Source organism: Gallus gallus, chromosome 4 (genome assembly GCF_016699485.2).
Source record: "Gallus gallus isolate bGalGal1 chromosome 4, bGalGal1.mat.broiler.GRCg7b, whole genome shotgun sequence".
Classification (NCBI taxonomy): domain Eukaryota; kingdom Metazoa; phylum Chordata; class Aves; order Galliformes; family Phasianidae; genus Gallus; species Gallus gallus.
In genome coordinates, this window is record NC_052535.1 from 44,896,703 (window position 1) to 44,915,378 (window position 18,676).

At 48.2% G+C, this 18,676-nt stretch overlaps 1 protein-coding gene and 1 long non-coding RNA gene across 4 annotated transcripts; both read left to right on the forward strand.

Annotated features, from left to right (window-relative positions):
- The first annotated feature begins 372 nt into the window (after positions 1-372).
- FGF5 (fibroblast growth factor 5) lies at positions 373-9,474 on the forward strand. 3 transcript variants are annotated; one of them, XR_005859888.1, is made up of 5 exons: positions 373-1,763; positions 2,291-2,457; positions 4,074-4,177; positions 5,641-8,438; positions 8,862-9,474. XR_005859888.1 is itself a non-coding variant. In XM_025150340.2 (3 exons), exons 1-3 carry the CDS (start codon positions 3,257-3,259, stop codon positions 5,983-5,985), a joined length of 756 nt encoding a protein of 251 aa, XP_025006108.1. In that variant the 5' UTR covers positions 3,246-3,256; the 3' UTR covers positions 5,986-9,474. The 3 variants fall into 3 exon arrangements, 1 of the variants encoding a protein (XP_025006108.1); XR_005859887.2 differs by lacking the exon at positions 373-1,763 and having other exon boundaries at positions 2,087-2,457; XM_025150340.2 differs by lacking the exons at positions 373-1,763; positions 2,291-2,457 and adding an exon at positions 3,246-3,563 and having other exon boundaries at positions 5,641-9,474.
- A 742-nt stretch (positions 9,475-10,216) lies between these two features.
- On the forward strand, positions 10,217-18,356 carry LOC121110559. The gene is made up of 2 exons (XR_005859889.2): positions 10,217-14,326; positions 15,974-18,356. It is a non-coding gene; the product is annotated as an uncharacterized LOC121110559 (long non-coding RNA).
- Positions 18,357-18,676: the final 320 nt, after the last annotated feature.

Sequence of the window (18,676 nt, forward strand, 5' to 3'; positions counted from 1 at the left end):
TTTATTCTTTTTTCGCTTTTCCCATTGCCTTTTTCCATTCGATTTCCCCCCTTTCCCCCCGCTTTTCCTACTCCATTTTCCCACTCAATTTTCCTTTTCTCTCGCTTTTCCCGTTCCCTTTTCCCACCCAATTGTCTTTTTTTTTCGCTTTTCCCATTTCCTTTTCCCATTCATTTTTCCTTTTCTTTCACTTTCCCCGTTCCATTCTCCCTTTTCCTTTTCTTTCTCCTTTTCCCCTTTACCTGTTCCATTTCTTTGCCCATTCCCTTCTCCCATTTCTTTTTCCCATTCCCTTTCCCCCTTTACCTATTCCACTTGTTTTTTTTTCCTTTCCTCTTTTCCCATTCCCCTTCCCCTTTTTCAATTTTCCCTTCTCTTTTCCCATTCCCTCTCCCCTCCCCGCCCACCCCCTTACCCTTCACCGTACCCCATTCCCGGCCCCGTGCCGCTCCCCGGCCGATGCCACCCGGAGCCTCTCAGCGCTCCCGGTCCCACGCACGGTCCGAGTGGCGCTGGGGCTCAGTCCCCGGGTGCGGCCGCGCCCGTGTCTCTGGGGGAAGGGGGAAGGCTGGGACCCACACCGTTCCCCTATCACCAACCCTGAGAATCACTCGTCCGTGGGGTGAGGTGGGGGCGAGCTCTGTAAGGAGGACGAGTGAGAGGTGGGCGCTGCCGTAGAGCTCCCACGATCCCGGGGGCAACGTTGGACACCGCGCGTCCGGCGTAGGGCGGGGGGGGGGGGGGGAGTTCCGTTTGCACACCGCGTTGTGCAGCGCAGTGCGTTTGGGGCTCCGAGTACTCCTTTATTTATTTATTTATTTCCCCCACTTTTCTCTCTTTTATTTTTCTTCCCCCTACAGACTGTATTTCCTATTCTGGTTACTCTTCCCCCCACCCCCACCCTCTCTCCTTCTTTCTTTCTTTCTTTTTTTCTTCTTTCTTTGTCTTCTTTCTTCTTCGTTTCTTTTATTCCCCTCTTTTCTCCCCCCCCCCCCCCCCCCTTTTCTCTTTCCTCCTCTTTCCTACTCCTCACCGTCCATTCCATATTCCCATCACCTCCATTCCCTCCTCCCCCCACGCAAAGCTGCCCCACTCTTCCCACATCCCCCAGCGCAGCACTTCGCAATGAGAACCCCCTCTCAAAGAGCTGTCCCCCAAAATTCCCGACCCCCCCCCAACGCACACCTGCACTTCATCACACTTTAATCACCACCTGCGCTTCGTTGCATCCCAATGAGGGCAGCTCCGCCCAGACCGAGGGCACTCCTAATGCTCGGGGGGTTTTAGGGCATGATCTGGGGGGGAAATTAAGGGGTTTTGAGGGATAGTGTAGGGATTTTGGGGGGTGTTGGGGTGGGAGGGGGGGAGGTTAGTGCTTTAGGCTCTATTAGAGCCCGCTCACGGGCGCGCACTGCCACCTAGTGGGGCTGCGGAGGCTCAGCCCCGGGCATCCCCTGGAGCTCAGGTGGAGCCGCTCCCGGAGGGGTTATGGGGGGAGAGACGGCTTTGCTGGGAAGCTGCAGTGCTCTCCGCTTTGTGTGTTTTGTTTTGTTCTTGTTTACCCCCCTTCCCACCCTCCCACCCCCCATTTCTGGTTTCTCTGTTTTGGGGCCGAAATCACAGAGCCTCACTTGCAGAGGAGAAAATCGCTGCGGAGCTTCCGTCAATCACTGTGATGCTCTGACAGCCGCTTGGAAACATGTCTAGTGTGCAACGGGGGCTCCTTTGCGCCTTTAGGACTTCTGGAACGTTTATTTCCTTATGTAAGCACTGCTCTGGGGCTGCTCGGGTCTTTGTCCTTGTCTGTGTCCATTGGGGTCACTGTGCCTCGTTGAAATCCTGATGGTGGCATAGCTGTAGGGTGCACAAATGGTGCTGCTCTTCAGTGCCCCCAGTGCATTAGGACCACCAGAGATGGGGCTTGTGAGCATTGGATGCCCAAGAATGGAATAGAGATGGGATCCTTAGGGATGGGAGAAGCAAAGATGAAGCCCACAGGTATGGAGTCCTCGGGGATGGGTCACACAGGGATTGGGTCCGTAGGGATCTTTCTGTCTACTGGCAATTTGCTCTGTAACCAAGCCCTGAATAATTCAGGCAGCGGCAGCACTTCAGCTGCAGCCTTCAGAGGCTGCTGCTGTGTGTGTGTAAGGGCTGCAACTGCCACAGGCAATTAAATTGGATTATTGCAGGAAGTGGGCTATTAGGGTTTGTTATTTATTTAGAATCAAGCCGCCTTCTTCTATCCTTTTTTTTTTTTTTTTCCTCCCTGCTGCATGGACCTCACAAGGGTAAATCATCCTCCAGGCCATGGAGGCCCCGTGAGGATGCACCGATCCCCCCCCAGCCCCCCCATCCCATCGCGGATGAGAGGAAGGAATGGGTCTCACTGGGCTGAGTGCTGCAACAGCAAAAAAAAAAAGGAAGAGTCTTCTGAGCACCCCAACCCTCCTGCAGGTATGGCCTCTAAATATAGGGGCAGCTCTGCTTCTATACGTATAGAGATGGATGCAACATGCGTGTCTGTGTATCTGCCTGCTTATATATTTATAAGTGTGTGTGTGTATATATATTTATGATTCTATTTATAGACATGAGTATATATATAGATACGGATGCAGGACCATGCATGCCACCCTTAAGCATGTGTTGTTCCCCTCCCTCCCTCCCCCTGTGACCTTCCTCTTCCTCACAGCTGAAGGTCACATACAGTGCTTCCTGTGAACCTGACCCCTAGGACCCCCCCTCCCCCCAGATGGCCCTGCAATGGGGTTTTCTGGTGCTGGTGGGCACACGAAGGGGTATAGGATGAGTGGAGGGAAGGGCTTCCCTGGGGGCTTTGGAGGTGCAGAGGGAGGATAGGGGGTGGGGGAATGAGAGGTGTGCTTGGGGAGACCGTCCCCGTGGGGTGAGGGGCTGCGATGAGGCAGCAGTAGAGATAAGGGGTGGGATGGCAGTCGGGGCGTTGGGGATGCGGGATGCTGCCGCTCCCCCTCGGCTCCGTGCTCAGCCCCGGGGCCCCACACGGGAGAGGTCGGCCCCGGCCCCTTCCCCGCAGCTGCCGGCTGTCATCTCCCGGCGGGGCTGCAACCCAATCCCTGCCGGCCCGGCGGCCCTGGGGGGGCCCCGCCGTAACCCGAGGCAGCGCCGCGCCCCGCACCGCCGGGAGCTGCTCGGCCCCGCACAGGTGCGGCCCCCCCCGGGCTGCCAGCGCCGGGGGCGGCCCCCTCCCGCCGGTGCCGGGCGGCGGAGCGGGATGCCGAGCCCTCCTCCCGCCCTTCCTCCTCCTCCTCCTTCTCCTCCTCCCGCCGGCGGCATGCGCCCGGCCTTCCTCTTCCTCCTCCTCTTCCTCTCCCTGCCCGCTCGCGGCCGGAGGGAGCGGCTGCCCGGCGGGGGGCACTCCGCGCCTTCATCCTCCTCCTCGTCTTCCTCTCCCTCCTCCCTGACGGCGGCGGGCCCGGGCCGGCGGCGGGGCCGGCTGTACTGCCGGGTGGGCATCGGCTTCCACCTGCAGCTGCACCCCGACGGCCGCGTGGACGGCGCGCACGCCGCCAGCCCGCTCAGTGAGTGCCGGGGCCCCTTCCTGCCCGCGTTTTGGAGGTCGGGGCTGTGGCAGCCGCGCCTGGCTGGCCGCACGGAAGCAGCAAGGTTTCTCCGGGTGGGAGCTCGCCCTGTCCCAAACCATCCTCTGAACCGCGGCTCCCGGGGCTGGGGTGGGGACAAACCTGCGTGGCTTGAGAGCAGGTGAGAAATTCGGGGGGAAAACGGGGCTTCCCGAACCCGCGAGCTGCCTGCACTGGCACAAGCCGTGCAAAAGAGCATCCTCGGCCCCCCAGTTGTCCCCCGCGGGCTCGGGGAAGCGGCTGGAAATGAGGAGAGGAATAAGCCAAAGCCCACAGCCGCAGCGTCATGCCGCTTGCTGGGGACGGAGGAGCAGCAGAGCTGCGCAGAGGCGGTTGCTGAGGAGCGGGGCCTTTTGGTGGAGAAAACGCAGCCGTGAGCTTTCTGCTTTATTTTTGTCACACTGATGCAAAAAAGAAATGTGATTTATTCCGGGCTTTCTGTCGTCCTAGGCGTCCTGGAAATCTTTGCTGTCTCTCAGGGGATCGTAGGAATCCGAGGAGTTTTCAGCAACAAATTTCTAGCTATGTCAAAGAAAGGAAAACTCCATGCGAGTGTGAGTATTCCCAGTGCGTACAGCACAGCACCGGTGCTGCAACAGCTGCGTGTGCACACGCTGGTACTCGGGGCGTGCGGGTGCCTGCCCTGCGTTGGTGATGCTGCAACACGAGTGTTGGTGATGCTCTGGGGCTGCTCAAGCCCACAGGGTGCCATTGAGTGAGGTTCATGTGCTCTCCATGCTGCTCTGCATTGAGTTCTATGGGGGCATTGCTCCTGGGGGTGCCTGGAGGGTGAGTGCTTTGCTGCGTCCAAGCAGGATGGGGCTGGGAGAGTGATGATGGCTGTGTGTGGGGGGGAAATAAGGGAAATGGGCAGAGCAGGAGCAGGCAAAACAATGGCCTTTCAGTATCTAAAGGGGGGCTATAAGAAGGAAGGGGATAGACTCTTTAGCAGCGTCTGTTGTGATAGGACAAGGGGAAATGGTTTCAAACCAAAAGAGGAAAGTCTTACATTGGACGTAAGAAGTTTTTTACAGTACGGGTGGTGAGGCACTGGCACAGGTTGCCCAGAGAGGTGGTGGATGCCCCATCCCTGGAGACATTCAAGGTCATGCTGGAGGGGCTCTGGGCACCTGATGTAGCTGTTGGGGTCCGTGCTCATTGTGGGGGAGTTGGACTGGATTCTCTTTAAGGATCCCTTCCAATTCAAATCGTTCTGTGGTTCTATGAAAAGGAACTCAGCCTCAGTCTACACGTGGCAAATCCATGTTGCGGGAGCAACCTTGGAGAAGAGACATGGTGCCTTCCTCTGATGAAAGCCATCACTTTGTAGAAACTTGACCCAAACGCCTGAGGATGGCCGGGCTGATAATGCCGATAACGCAAAGCCTGCATCTGTTGTTCCTCCCGGCCTTGGCGGGATAAAGTTATTTCATGGCCCAATGCACAAAGCACGCTCTGTGCCCGTCACTCACGGCCACGCTTTGATGCGGAGCCGCTGTGGTGCCACGGTGCTGCGCTGTGGTACAGCCATGCCCGCAGGCCTGGAGCTGCTCTGAAAGTAACTCTGTGGGTCTACAGCTTTCTAGGAGCCTGAGTTAGCCCTAAAGCCAGCTGTCAGTGTGCCATGGGGCAGCGATGGGAGCGTAGGGATTGCATCTGGAGATGCAACACTTCAGGTGCATTAAAAAGAAAAAAAAAGCAGGAAAGCACAAATGAAGACAAACCATCCCACTGATTCCAGGCAGAGACTGAAAGATTTGTTTCCAGGTGTTATACGGGGAAAAATGTGCTGGGAAGGTACATTCCAACATGATTCCCATTCTGGGGAAGGAATTTCCTGTGGAGTCCCAGTTTGCACAGGGAGGTATTAGGAACGGTGGAGGGCTGCTGGACTCCAGGATGTTTCTCGTGCATCCCTCACCCGTTCTGGGGTGACAGTCTTGGAGAACCAACACTGCTATGGGCAGGGGGTGTGGGTGAGGGCAGCCCCCCAGCTAACTCGTGTCTCTGCCTGCAGGCACGCTTCACCGCCGAGTGCCAGTTCCGTGAGCGCTTCCAGGAGAACAGCTACAACACTTACGCCTCAGCTGTGCACCGTGGGCAGCGCTCCGGCCGCCAGTGGTATGTGGCCCTCAACAAGCGGGGCAAGGCCAAGAGGGGCTGCAGCCCCCGCGCCCGCCCCCAGCACGTCTCCACTCACTTCTTGCCCCGCTTCCGGCAGCCCCCACCATCCCAGTTGGCTTTCACTGTCGCCCGCCCTGAGAAGAAGCCACCCCCTCCTCCACCGCCACCCAAGAAGATGGCCACGTCACGACACAGCCCCGGTCCTGGCCGCTACCGGCTAAAGTTTCGCTTTGGGTAGTGGCTCCTCAGGACACTGCAGGGCTGCTGGGTAGGGTGACGCTGGGATGGACGTGGGAAGGACGTCTGTTGGTAGAGATGGGACCCACAGTTCAGCTGCTGATGGTATTTTGCTGTGGAACCTCCACAAGACCGTGACACCTTCTGTCTACTGCCAGGGGCTGGCTGAGCATTGAGTTGTCACAGTGCCATCGTGACAGTCCTCTTCTCTGGGCTGAGCAGACCATGGGACCTCAGTGTTCCTCACATGTCTTCCACGTGTATATGTATATATGAGCAACAAGATGTAGGACACACTAGAAGTTCACCAATAATCTGGACTGTCTGAGGTCACATGGCTTCTTCCAAGGTTTCCCAGATGGGTCCCCCTGAGCCATCTCTCATTGCATTCCGAGTTCACTGTGCTAACAGAACTCTGGGCTGCTGCTGGACGGACGTCTTATGAACTCAATCAGAGAGATGTGATATCTTCTGTTAATTCTTAACATTTACAGGTACTGAATTCAGATTGCAGCCTTCCACGTTGGAGATGAGGCCTGCAGGGCAAGCGCAGCCCAACACAGCCATGATATCCACGAGGGACTCTGTGCTGTTACTGGCTTTAACTTTACAGCCACATTATTTTGAGTGGAAAAGCTGTAATCAGAACCAATAGGAACTAAATAATGTCTAAGTAATGAGAAGAAACCCCACACCACTGCCTCGATGAACGTGCGAAGTGGCATAGAAGTGTTTATTTCTACCTAGGAGGAGCACTGCTGCTTCACATAGGATGTAACTTCTCACAATAAGTTCCATGTGAATGCAGGAGCTGTGCAGAGCTTCACGTGTTGAACATTGACATCAACTTTAATGCTTGCAGAAGCCTTGGTAATCCCTTAGAGTGCTAGTTGAGAAAAACCAGCGCTCCCAGAAGAGAGATGCAACCTTCAGATTGCTTCTGTTTTGGTGTGCTCTCAGTCTGCACTTGGCACATGGCTGCCGCTCAGACATGTGACCAAGTGCTGTTAAACCTAAGCTTATCTCCTGGCATAGGATGTGCACAAGTCATGTGTGTGCCCCAAAAACCTGGGCTTACTGATGTTAAGTCTCAGTTAGTAGCATTAAGATAGCACAATTCGCAGAATTCTACTGGGTGACACCATTCTGGCCAATCTCACAAACGCTGTGCTCTCAACTTTTTCACTGCCCTATGATAGCTGTTAGGAAAGCGTTACAAATAAATGAAGAATGGATCATGAGAAGGAATTCTGGGTGATGGAAACACAGCCATTGGCGTTGGAGGTATGTCCAAGGAGAAAACAGACCGGTGTGCTGCAAAACACTGCTGCTTACAAATGACACTACGACTTACTTAAGAGGAAATCATCAGTAAACTTTTTTAAGTTCTAAGTTAATATGAGGATCAAGCAAAGTAATGCTGAGGTCATAGCAGTAACTTAAACTGTAGAACCATAGAATCATTTGAGTTGGGAAGGACCCTTAAAGGCTACCTATCTCAACTCCCCTGCAATGAACAGGGAACCTACAGCGACAGCAGGTGCCCAAAGCCCATCCAGCCTGACCTTGAGTGTCTCCAGGGATGGGGCATCCACCACCTTTCTGGGCAACCTGAGCCAGTGCCTCACCACCCTCCTTGTAAGTGACAACGTGGGGCTCCTTTGTTCAGCCCAGACAGATTTCACCACGCTTTAAGGGCTTTTCTTGGGCACCCGGAGTGAGGTACCACTAATGGTCAGAAAGTAATATGAGAGGTGTTTTTGCTGTTGTTGTTTTTCAGTATGCAAAACAAAAAACCAACCAACCAAAAAAAAAAAAAAAACCCACCCAGATTTCCTCCACAAGGATTATTTTAATTCCTAATGGAAACGGATGGAAACAACCTTGTGGAGAAAGCTCCTGTTCTCATTCTGCACAGAAATATTTATCCTGACTGTTTCCCTTTTGACTGAGGAGCTCATGGGGCAATGCCCTCTAGCTGCCTGGAGTGTGCTTTGCCTGCATATCCCAAAGCAGCAGTCACTTTGCTGTGAAGATTCCCAGTGGAAATCCATTCTACTCTTCTGTCGGCTGCAGAAGAGACGTGTTGGCCACGTGCTGAACCAGAATGGGGAAGAGGATCGAGCTGTGCCCAGCGCTAATGGAGCATGGGTTTGGGGCTGCTGCAGCATCAACTGCTGCTGTATCCAGTGCTGTCCCATCAGCTGCTGCCACATCCAGTGCTGCTCACTGCTCCCCACACACTGCTTTGCCCAGTGAATGGCTGAAACCTCTTTATATCTGCAAAGACTGCAGAGAGCAAAGGGAAGAGGAGGAAAAAAAACCCAAGTGTTTGGAGATGGTGCACATTGTGCCCTGGCGCCATGTGTGGACTTGCTGAGAAAGTGCAGGGCTCTGGGTGCCACCACTGGGGCTGCAGATAACACCAATGTGGAACCTTGGCAATGCCAGAAGGTAACATTTTTTGTTGCTTAAAGGTCTCCTAATTTGAGTACAGGCTGCAATATCTACAACAGCATTGTGGCAGTCCTAGTTTTCAAGGGATGGGATGTGTATGTGAGATGTTTTCCTCTCAGAACCTCCTCTTTTCTTTCTGACACCCCATTTACCTCACTTGGGCTGAATCATCCATAGAGATAACAATCCATATTTGAGATGTCAGCAGGGTCTGCTACGTTATGTTTTCTTCACATAGGTTAGAAATCAGTAATTTCATATTCTTTTAAGCCAATATTATCCTTTGCTGTAGTCTGTTGTGTTCTATTTCATTCTCTGTATGATCAAGACCACGCTTTTTCTGCAACGCTTCACTAGGATTCTTAAAGTTTCCTTCTCCCATTTGATATGTCTTTCTTTTTTTCCTCAATCCAATCCTAGTGTCCTTGAATGTGCCCTGCCTGATGGATACCATACCTCCAGCATGGACAAAGCTCAGCAGCACATGTGGTGCCTGTAGGTCTGAAGATGGGGCCCCACCAGGATGGCTCTCTCAGCCCAATCGGAAGAGTGTTGATGGATTTTCTTTGGGATCAATTGCACTCTCAGCAAGTTTGCGGGTGAATCCAAGCTGTGTGGTGCAGTTGATATGCCTGAGGGAGAGGATGCCATCCAGAGAGAGATAGACAGGCTCAAACGGTGAGCCCAGGTGAACCTCATGATGTTCAATAACACTAAGTGCAACGTATTGCACCTGGGCTGTGGCAACCCTCACTATCAGTACAAGCTGGAGAATGTAAGGATAAAGTACATCCCTGCCAAAAAGGACTTGGGGGGTACTGGTGGATGGCAAGCTGTTCACACGAGCCAGCAATGTGCCCTCAGGGCCCAGAAAGCCAACTGTATCCCGGGCTGCATTGAAAGAAGCGTGGTCAGCAGGGAGAGAGGTGATCCTGCCCCTCTGCTCTGTACTGGTGAGACCTCACCTGGAGTACTGTGTCTGGATGTGGAGTTCTCAGTGCAGGAGAGATGAAGACCTGTTCGGGTGTGTCCAGAGGAGGGCCACAGAAATGATCTGAAGGACAGAACACCTCTCCTATGAGGACATGCTGAGGGAGCTGGGGCTGTTCAGCCCCGAGAAGGCTCTGGGGAGACCTGAGAGCAGCCTTTCAATATCTAAATGGGGGCTATAAGAAAGAAGAGGACAGACTCTTTAGCAGGGTCTGTTGTGTTAGGGCACAGGGAAATGGTTTCAAACTAAAAGAGGAGATATTTAGATTGGATGTAAGGAAGAAGTTTTTTACAATATGGGTGATGAGGCACTGGCACAGGCTGCCCAGAGAGATGCTGGTTGCCCTATCCCTGGAGACATTCAAGGTCAGGCTGGAGGAGCTCTGAGCACCAGTTGTAGCTGTAGGTGTCCCTGCTCATTGCAGAGGAGTTGAACTGGATGACCTTTAAGGGTCTCTTCTGACTCAAACGATTCCATGACCTTCACAGCACAGTGACTGCTGCTTTTGGGGTCTGCAGGCAAAATGCACTATTGCTACCCGGAACGTATTTGCTTATGGGGAAATCTGTTTGTTTTCTTTTGAATCCACTTAAACTTTTATTTTCTTCTGAGATATCTCAAACTAGAAAAGAAATCACTGAGAGAACAGCCACACAGACTGGGACTTTGGGTTCTTCTGACAACGAGGTCGTAGATGACCACATGAACATCCAGATTGGATTTAATGGGTGTCCATGTGATGCCCTCTCCTGGGCTGCCCTGAAACAACACATCAGAGATACCCAGTCAGGAGAGACAAGGTGTATGCTATATTTGCATCTGTTTGCTTGTTCCCATGGAACACAATTTTTGGTAAAGGCAATGGTGACAGTTCTCAGTGCCCTCTGCCTCTTGTGTGTGAGATAGAAAATTCTTTTCAACTTTTCCCAGAGTGTTTCCTGTGAGGCAATGAGCACTGTCAGCCTCCTGTCCCGTGGGAGGGGTTGCTGGTTGTTCTCTTCACTACAAATACCAGCCAGAAATGTGTAAGATGAACAGGGCAGTTGTGTTGCTTAGGAGTTGGACTTGATAATCCTCATGGGTCCCTTCCAATAGTGGATATTCTGCAGTTCTGAGATGGTGGTTGTGTTTGAGATACTAAAATATTGCTACACAAGAACAAAGTGATGTGCTTCAATAGGTGGATCATCCTTTTGAAGCTAAAAACACGATTTCTAAGGCCTCAGGCTTCTGGAGTTAGTGTTCACAGGACATGGAACGGGATGGAAGAGGGGTGGTGTATGAGAAAGGAAAGTCCCTTTCTTTTCTGGGCTCTGAGGACTGAGTTCATTGAGTCACACGGTGTGCAGTTCCTGTCCTGATGGCAGCAGTATGTCAGTGAGCTGTGGGTCTGTGTCAGCATTTCCCTGAGGTCAGGGAGGCAGGCTGCTGTGGGACCGTTCTAAGGTGTAGTAGCTGGGACAAATCACACCACGGTTGATGAGAACTGGCACTTGTGAAGAATCTGAAGCGTCTCAGAATGATGGTTTCCTTTGAGGAGAGAGTGGATGTAATCTCCAAAACTCTCTGGCCAAGGAATTTCATACACTGCACATGCTGGTCTTTGCTATCTCCCTCTTGTTATGACATGGATAGCAGCAGCGTGGGTTTTCCAAGAAAACTCGAATTGCGTTGAGAATTCACTACTAAACAGCACAGCTCAACGTGTTGCATCCCTGCTTTCAGGGTTCTGGTGCCTTACCCTGTGTGACCACCAGGGGCCTCCCTCCACCTAAGATTTGCAACACCGGAGCTCTATGAACAGTGCAGCTGAATGAACGGTGCCTGACAAGGGGCTGGAGCAACCAACCGGCAGGCAACCGGACAAACTGGTGGCTGGAGAGATAGTTCAAAGAATCCATATTTATCATAGGAAGCAAAAAATAAAGCAGGAGCGGGGGAGCTCGCTTCATCTCTGCAGACTTCAGGCTTGAGACGGTTGCAAGGCAGTTCACTTCTAAATCTGTGCTGTGTGTCTTATGGAGCACAGTGAGATTAATGTGACCCTCAGGTGCTTGATGCCTTTGTGCTGCTCCTTCACCTGGAGAGAAAACAATTTTTTTCTGCATGGCTCCATAGCTGATTTTTGTCTGTTTCTGTGCTTAATTACAGAACCATAGAATTATTTGAGTTGGAAGGAATCCTTAAAGGCCGCCCAGTCCAACTCCCCTGCAGTAAACAGGGACACCCACAGCTACATCAGGTGCTCAGAGCCCCTCCAGCCTGACTCTGAATGTGTGCAGGGATGGTGCACTGAACACCTCTCAGAGCAACCTGTGCCAGTGCCTCATTACCCTTAATATAAAAGACTTCCTTATATCCAATCTAAATTTCCCCTCTTTTAGTTTGAAACGCTTTTCCCTGGTCCTGTCACAACAGACCCTACTGAAGAGTCTGCCCCCTTCTCTCTCATAGCCCCCCTTTGGACACAATGATAGCATCATTCTTTTCTTGTATTTCAGTGACCGGCAATGAAGAAAACACCAAATCCCAAAGCAATCGTGTGCGTATAACATTAAGTGCAACATATTTAAAACAAAATCAGTGGTTAGGGGCTTCCACATGTATACGTATGTTCTGAAGTCTTTTCTTGCATACAGGAAGACAAAAGATGAATCTGCAGGCCTTCATTCAGTGCTCAGCATTTGTAATTGGATTCTTCTCCCTTGTTCTCACACCAGAGCAACTCTGGACCCAATGGGAGCCTCACGGGCTCTTCCTCAACTACTGACAAGTGTTTCAGATATTAAATGAAAACCTATTTCTTGAAGTTCCTTGCTGAAATTAACCATGGAACTTCCTCCAAGGCTTTGCGGAGCCCAGGCCTTGAAGATGCAGTAGAGCTACTTCATCTTTTGTCCCCTGCTATGTCTCCCCCAGAGCCATTACTTAGCTCCAATAGATATTTATTCTGTGATCTTACGGAAGAGGTGTGGTTAATTATATTTCACCTTGACATGCCTCTGTGCTTTCAGCGCTTGCTGGGACCATAAGGTGGATGGCTTTCATCATGTAGCTGACCTGCTTTCTGGCTCAGCCAAACTGAGTAAGAACTGGAGAATGTGCGGTGAAATCCATGGCAGGCGTATGTCAGAGCTTTTCTCTTCTGCCCCCTTTTAATAAGCCCATAACATGGAGGTAACATTTAGACTGACATTGGTGTTGGAATAATTTCTGGGAGCTGATATTTTTGAAGCTTGCATGTGTCAATATTTCAGGAATGGATAAATAGAGCAAACTGGAGAAGCCTTATGAATATTTCATAGTGGCCCTCCTCGCCCAGAAAAACAGATATATATATATTATATGTCTTTTTACTCTCTCCACAATTCTTCCCCTGCTCCTCCACTCCATCCTTTTCAGTATTTTAAATTAGTTCCTTACTGGGAAGGGGGTGATGGCCTGTTCCTGACTCTAAACCTAATAGCAGGATGGGGACCAGGTCTTTCTCTTCTTCAATTTCTTATTACTCGTTCTACTGTGATAACAGTGACGTCTTTTTCTTAACCATTTAGTATGAAGCAGCACTTTCTTGGACCGACGAAGGAAGGAGACAAATGTCAATGCTTTACTGATAGTCCTTGGTTTTGCTTACGTTGCCTTGGGTTGAGTGGGACAGGGCAGATCTCAATGAGATTTTGGGCATTCCACCAACACAAGTAGACATTTAAATTAGCTCTGATCATTCTTTCTGGGCTTTCACCAAACCTGTGATGTCTACGTACCCAAATGAAAAATAAATAAAAAGCGATTGAGACTGTAAAGCTTAGTTCAATGACCAGTTTCTTTCTACTTCCCCTTGTGTGCCTAATGCTACTGAAAATCAGTGCGCCAAGCGGATGACTTCAGCGCACACCTTTGGAATCATTTCCTTTCTTGGGAGCGGGACTGAGAGACATTAAAAAGGCCATGATACATGTTTCTGAAAAAAGGAAAGTAGCTGAATGCATATATGACATACATTTTTACCAGTATGGATTAATACCCGGGGGCTGTTTGGTTCACAGTGCATGAGAGCCGTCCCCCCAGGTTGCACACAGGTTTTGGTGTGTTCCCAAGTGTTCCATCCTTGATGCCCTTAATACAAAATTAAATGTTTTGTGAAGAGGCCCAGGTGTGTTTGGGTAGCTTTCTACTCCAGGCAGCGAATTTGTTACACTAACAGAAGTGTTTTTTCACCTGGCAGTATGTTGCAATAATCAGCATTCTTTGTTTAAGGATAAACTGAGCCTTCTTTTTTCTCTTTATAAATTGTGGATAGTTTGGGGAAAAGTTTTGGAATAAATAAATGAAATGTGTTTAAGTAGGTGCTGGAAAATGTTTCCTTTTCAGAGGGGAAGTTTATTATTTTATGAGTAATCTTCAGGCAAAGGAAACCGGAGTCCAGGAAATGGATTTGCCAGTGGATTCCTGCAGTTCATAACCTGCTGCTTCAGATTTCTTTTGGGCAAGATAGATAGTAGAACAAGCACAAACTCTGGTTAAGATGAGGTGAATATGTAGAAAAGAGAAATAATTCACAAAGAGTTTGGTATCCGTTTCCTTTCAGTATAACTTTGCCTAAGGCAGGGATGCTCAAATGTCTGCATCTTCTTCCAGCTTCATCCCACTGAGTGCCCCATGAATGCATATCTTCAAAGAGACGAAACTCAGCTTCTCTGTATTGACTGAAAAACAAATAAATTTTCCCCCTCTGAAGTATATCAAGGGTTGCAGTCTTTTGCAGAACCATAACACAGAGCTAAAATATTCCTCTGCAACAAAGCAAGAGGAGAAACACGGGCCCACACTGAAGACTGGACTGAATTTTCTTCCTGGCCACCTCCAACACAGCGAATGGCGAGTTGTGAAAAAGGTACCGAATCCCCACAGAATTCACTTGCTAGTTTCTAAGAGGCATGTGCTAATACTGTCTGTGTGTGTCCAAACACCACGTTTGGCACCAGCATGTGGATTCTTACCTTTAAGCTAGGAACTGACCTTCAACTGAGAAAATAAAGTACTAGGATGAACTATTAAAAACTTCAACTGAATTTTGCATTGTCACATTGCTTTCAATTTTCTTGTCACTGTTGTTGTCCTTTTTTTTCTTTCTTTTTCCCTGTTAATCCAGGTGACAATTGCCTTTCAAATATCATTTCTGTGTGGTGATGAGTTAGGTATATGAAAATCCCAAGCAGCTTTCCCAATGAATAGATGAAGTAATGAAAGGAGTGAGGCCTTTAGGATTTAGGATAGAAATCTTTATTCCATGTAATAAATATATATATGTATATATTTGGAACTGCATCACAAAAGATGAGGCTTTTGCCTTGTTATTTCATCTGCATCCATAGTGCTTGTTTTAATAGTGGGATCTGCATGCTAAAATTGTACTTTTTTTAAAGATTATGATTCACTTTGGTAACTGGAAACCAATGGGCCAGGAATACCAGAATTACATCAGGATAATACATCTGTCAATAGCTGAGTTGAACATTTTTAAGATTTTTAAGGATGGAGTACTGCTCCATAACAGCTCACAGGTTCTTTGCTCTAAATTGGCCTTGAAATAACAATCTCAAACTTGCATGAAAACAGTTAAACAAATAGGACTGATTTGGAAGTGGCTGCAACAGCTCCGACTGTACCATAATCTGGAGGTCTCACTTCCAAATGAGAGTCATCTTCTTGAGGCTCATCATTTCACCTCTGTAGGCACGGTTTTAATTTTTTCCTAAGGGACCTCTGTTTGTATTTTTCTGCACCAAGCGTCCTTTGGCTTATTACTGTCCACTTGCAAAACCTCAGTAGGTCATCTTATAGCTTTTTAAGGTGTCCACTCATCCTTAGACTGACAAATTCCCCATCATCTTCAAGCTTTTTCTTCTGGTTACCCTTTCTGCTTTCGCCAGGCTTAACAGCACACATCCAGCCAGCACTCTGCTGGTGTCCCTTTGTTTAAAAGATGGAAAATGAACAATATGGGTAAATGGTCAACTTTTGCAACATATATCCCAGAAATGGCCTTTTTTTTCTTACTCTACTACCAGTTTGTTTCCTTCCAAAGCCTTTTCCTTACAAAGGCTTTGAGAAATCCAAGTAGACCTTGTCTACCAAATCATCTTTGTGTGCACACTGACCACTTCAGAGGGCTCCAAGAGGTTTGTATAGCAAGATTTCCCTTGCAGAAGTTGCACTGTCTCTTTTTAAATAGATTAGAAAGGAAAGAATTTGTGGCCATGTAAATGAGTGTGTTCCAGCTCTTCACCAGAGATCTTTGTCCGCTTTTCTGTGCTGTGGCACTTGGCTGTAAATGCTTGGCATTAGTCAACTTCATTGCTGTGTCCACCAATGCTGATTTTAAAACAGTAAGATTTATAAAAGCACTTTGTGTGCTTCTCTTTGGCTTAGGTAGATTTTCAAAACTCAAGAAACTATGTTTTAACTTGAAATTTCTTGTGCTTCTCAGCCTGGAGGAGGCTTCTCTTTAAAGTCTGTTTTTCCTTTTTTATTCCCACAGAGAACAGCTTATTAATAGTCGCCTTTGATCACTCGTTATGGAACAGGAGCATCTGTCTTCAGGCTTTTTGCCAAGCATCTTACTAGAGGCAACTTTTCTGATAGCACTCATGGGACTCATCTGTTAAATAATCACCTAATGAAGCGAAGAGAATTTTTAATACAAATGATGTACATTTACTGTTTCCATTTTTAGTTCATACTTTTCAGTGCATAGTAGTGTATGAGAGGAAAATGAACCTAGATGCCTTTGTATCTTCCTGCCTCTGGTCTTTAAGTTCACAGGCCCAGTGAGTTCTGTGTCTCCTTTAGTCACAATGCCAGTGGCTGGCATCTGAGGACTGCTAAGATGCTGTTAGAGTGCTACAGATTCTGGGCACTTCTGTGGGGAATACATTTGATTTCATGAAATGAGTTGAGATGCTTCTGGCTGTAGCTTAGATAACAGTGCTCCCAGGTCATTAGGAAAATGATCACATTTACTAGTTACATGTTAATAGAGAAAGGAAGAAGTGAGACACAAGGCCTACTTGGCCTTCACAGTTGAAGAGGATACTGCCTCTTGTACAGTTTGGCTGCTCTGTATTGAATTCTAGTCTCACAAACATCACATTACAGCATGGGAAGAGTTTGTAAGTTGCTCCAGCTTCCTTTCGTTCCTTCACAAAGAGTGGGGAAAACCATCCTGTAATTATGTGATCCATTTAAGAAGAGCACTCCTGCTACCCAGCTGCTTTTCTCCACTTAGTCACTCTAACCACCAGTTACAGCTTGAGCTGTAACATCACTCCCCAGGCTGTTGGTGCTTAATTGGTAACACCCTGTTACAAACAGCCTAGGAATAAAGGAAACATTTTTAAGCCATCTAATGTGTAACATGGCAAAATGTGATTAAAATTCAGTGCATTATCTCTCTTGGTATTTTATTACTGCAGGTGCACAGCGGTGACTGATCAGAGCAGCACTGTGGGCAACACTGAAATTAATTGGAGCTATGCTATTCATACACCTGTGCTCACAGAAGATTCTGAGTGTAAATAGAGGGTGCCAAGGAAAAGAGCAAAGGAACTGACTCAGTGCTGACATAGCTGTAAATAAATCACTTTCTTAGGGGAAATACCACAGAAGGGTACAAACACTTCTAAAACCAACCTGACTGTCATCCCAGATCTGCGGATGTCGGAGATGCATGAAGCATGGTTACAGATAGATCACAGCATCAGAGAGTGACTCAGCTCTCCCTGAGCTCATTTTAGTAACTGGATTTAGTGAATGAGTTCAGTGGATTCTGCCCTCAGCACTCACCCTTGAGTGTTCCAAGGAAATGGTATTCGGTTGTATTTTCAAGAATGACTCCAACAGCTGTAGAAAGATATATATATATATCTTATATATATATATATATATAAAGATGAAGGATGTGGTGAGAGAAAGTGGATAATTAATGGGAACTGAGGGAACTTGCTGCATTTTGGTTGGATGTGTAACTGTGTCATGAGTGATATTTAAAAACAAAACAAAACAAAAACATTCTGTAGTAGTGTCATGATTCCTGTAGACTCAAGGTGAGATAATGTATGTGTGCTACATTTTAGCAGTAGACTTCAGGCCCTGGGAGTACTCCCACAGAGTTAATTAGGTGCTTGAGCTAATTAAGTGCTTAAATAGAGCTTGTGCATGGAAACTAGCAGTACTGCATGCTGAGTCACAAGTTCTGGAGATGAGAGGGTCTGATGTTGATGAAGTGAGACACAGCAGCTAAGTAGTCATCTGTTCTGCATCTATAGCCTACAAGTGTTAGATACTGGGAGAAATTTCTTCTCAGAGGGAGTGGTGATGCATTGGCACAGGCTGCCCAGGGAGGTGGTGGAGTCACCGTCCCAGAGGGTGTTCAAGAACCATGGAGATGTGGCACAGGGGGACGTGGGCAGTGGGCACAATGGAGATGGGTTGGGGTTGGACTTGGACTTGGTGATCTTAGTGATCTTTTCTAATTTTCATGATTCTGTGATTCTATTATCTGCAGTTCTTGGAACAGCTTGTTCATCTCCACGGCTCAAATGTGGTGATGTGGTGTACTCACAGCCGGGGGAAAGCATGGCAGATTTGGGAAGGGGGTGTGAACAACTTGCTGGAAAAGGATGCCTGCAGGAGCCACTGTGAGATGATGTTGGCTAATGTGTGAAGGATGAAAGCATTGCAAGTGGTCTTGTGGATCTTTGCCCTTTGTTTAGAGCTTCAGACATTCAGTGTGTTTTCTTACCTGATTTTATGTACCTTTCATAACATTTTACCTGTGTGGTTTTCTAGTTAGAGGAAACCATGGAAGATATACCACATTGGAGTGATTTTAATAAAAACTGGAGAGTTGTCTAATGTTGTAACTGGGGCATCGTATCTGTATGTTGTCAGTGTGGAAGCATGAAGGCAAGGTGTAGGGCTATTATTTGCAAATAGATTAAAGGAGATTTGGTTTTGACTGGATCCTTTATCATCATTAAAATTAATTAAAATACTTTTGAAAAAAAAAATAGATCTTATAAGATATTTTTTTTCTGATTTTCTCTCTGAAACCTGTCCTGGAAGTGATCTCATTGCTTTAATATCCTGCTGATTACATCATAGAATGTAGACTTGCTAGTTTCATTTTCTAAAGAAGCCATCATGACCAAATCATGTGAATTACAGAAACATTTTGGAGAGT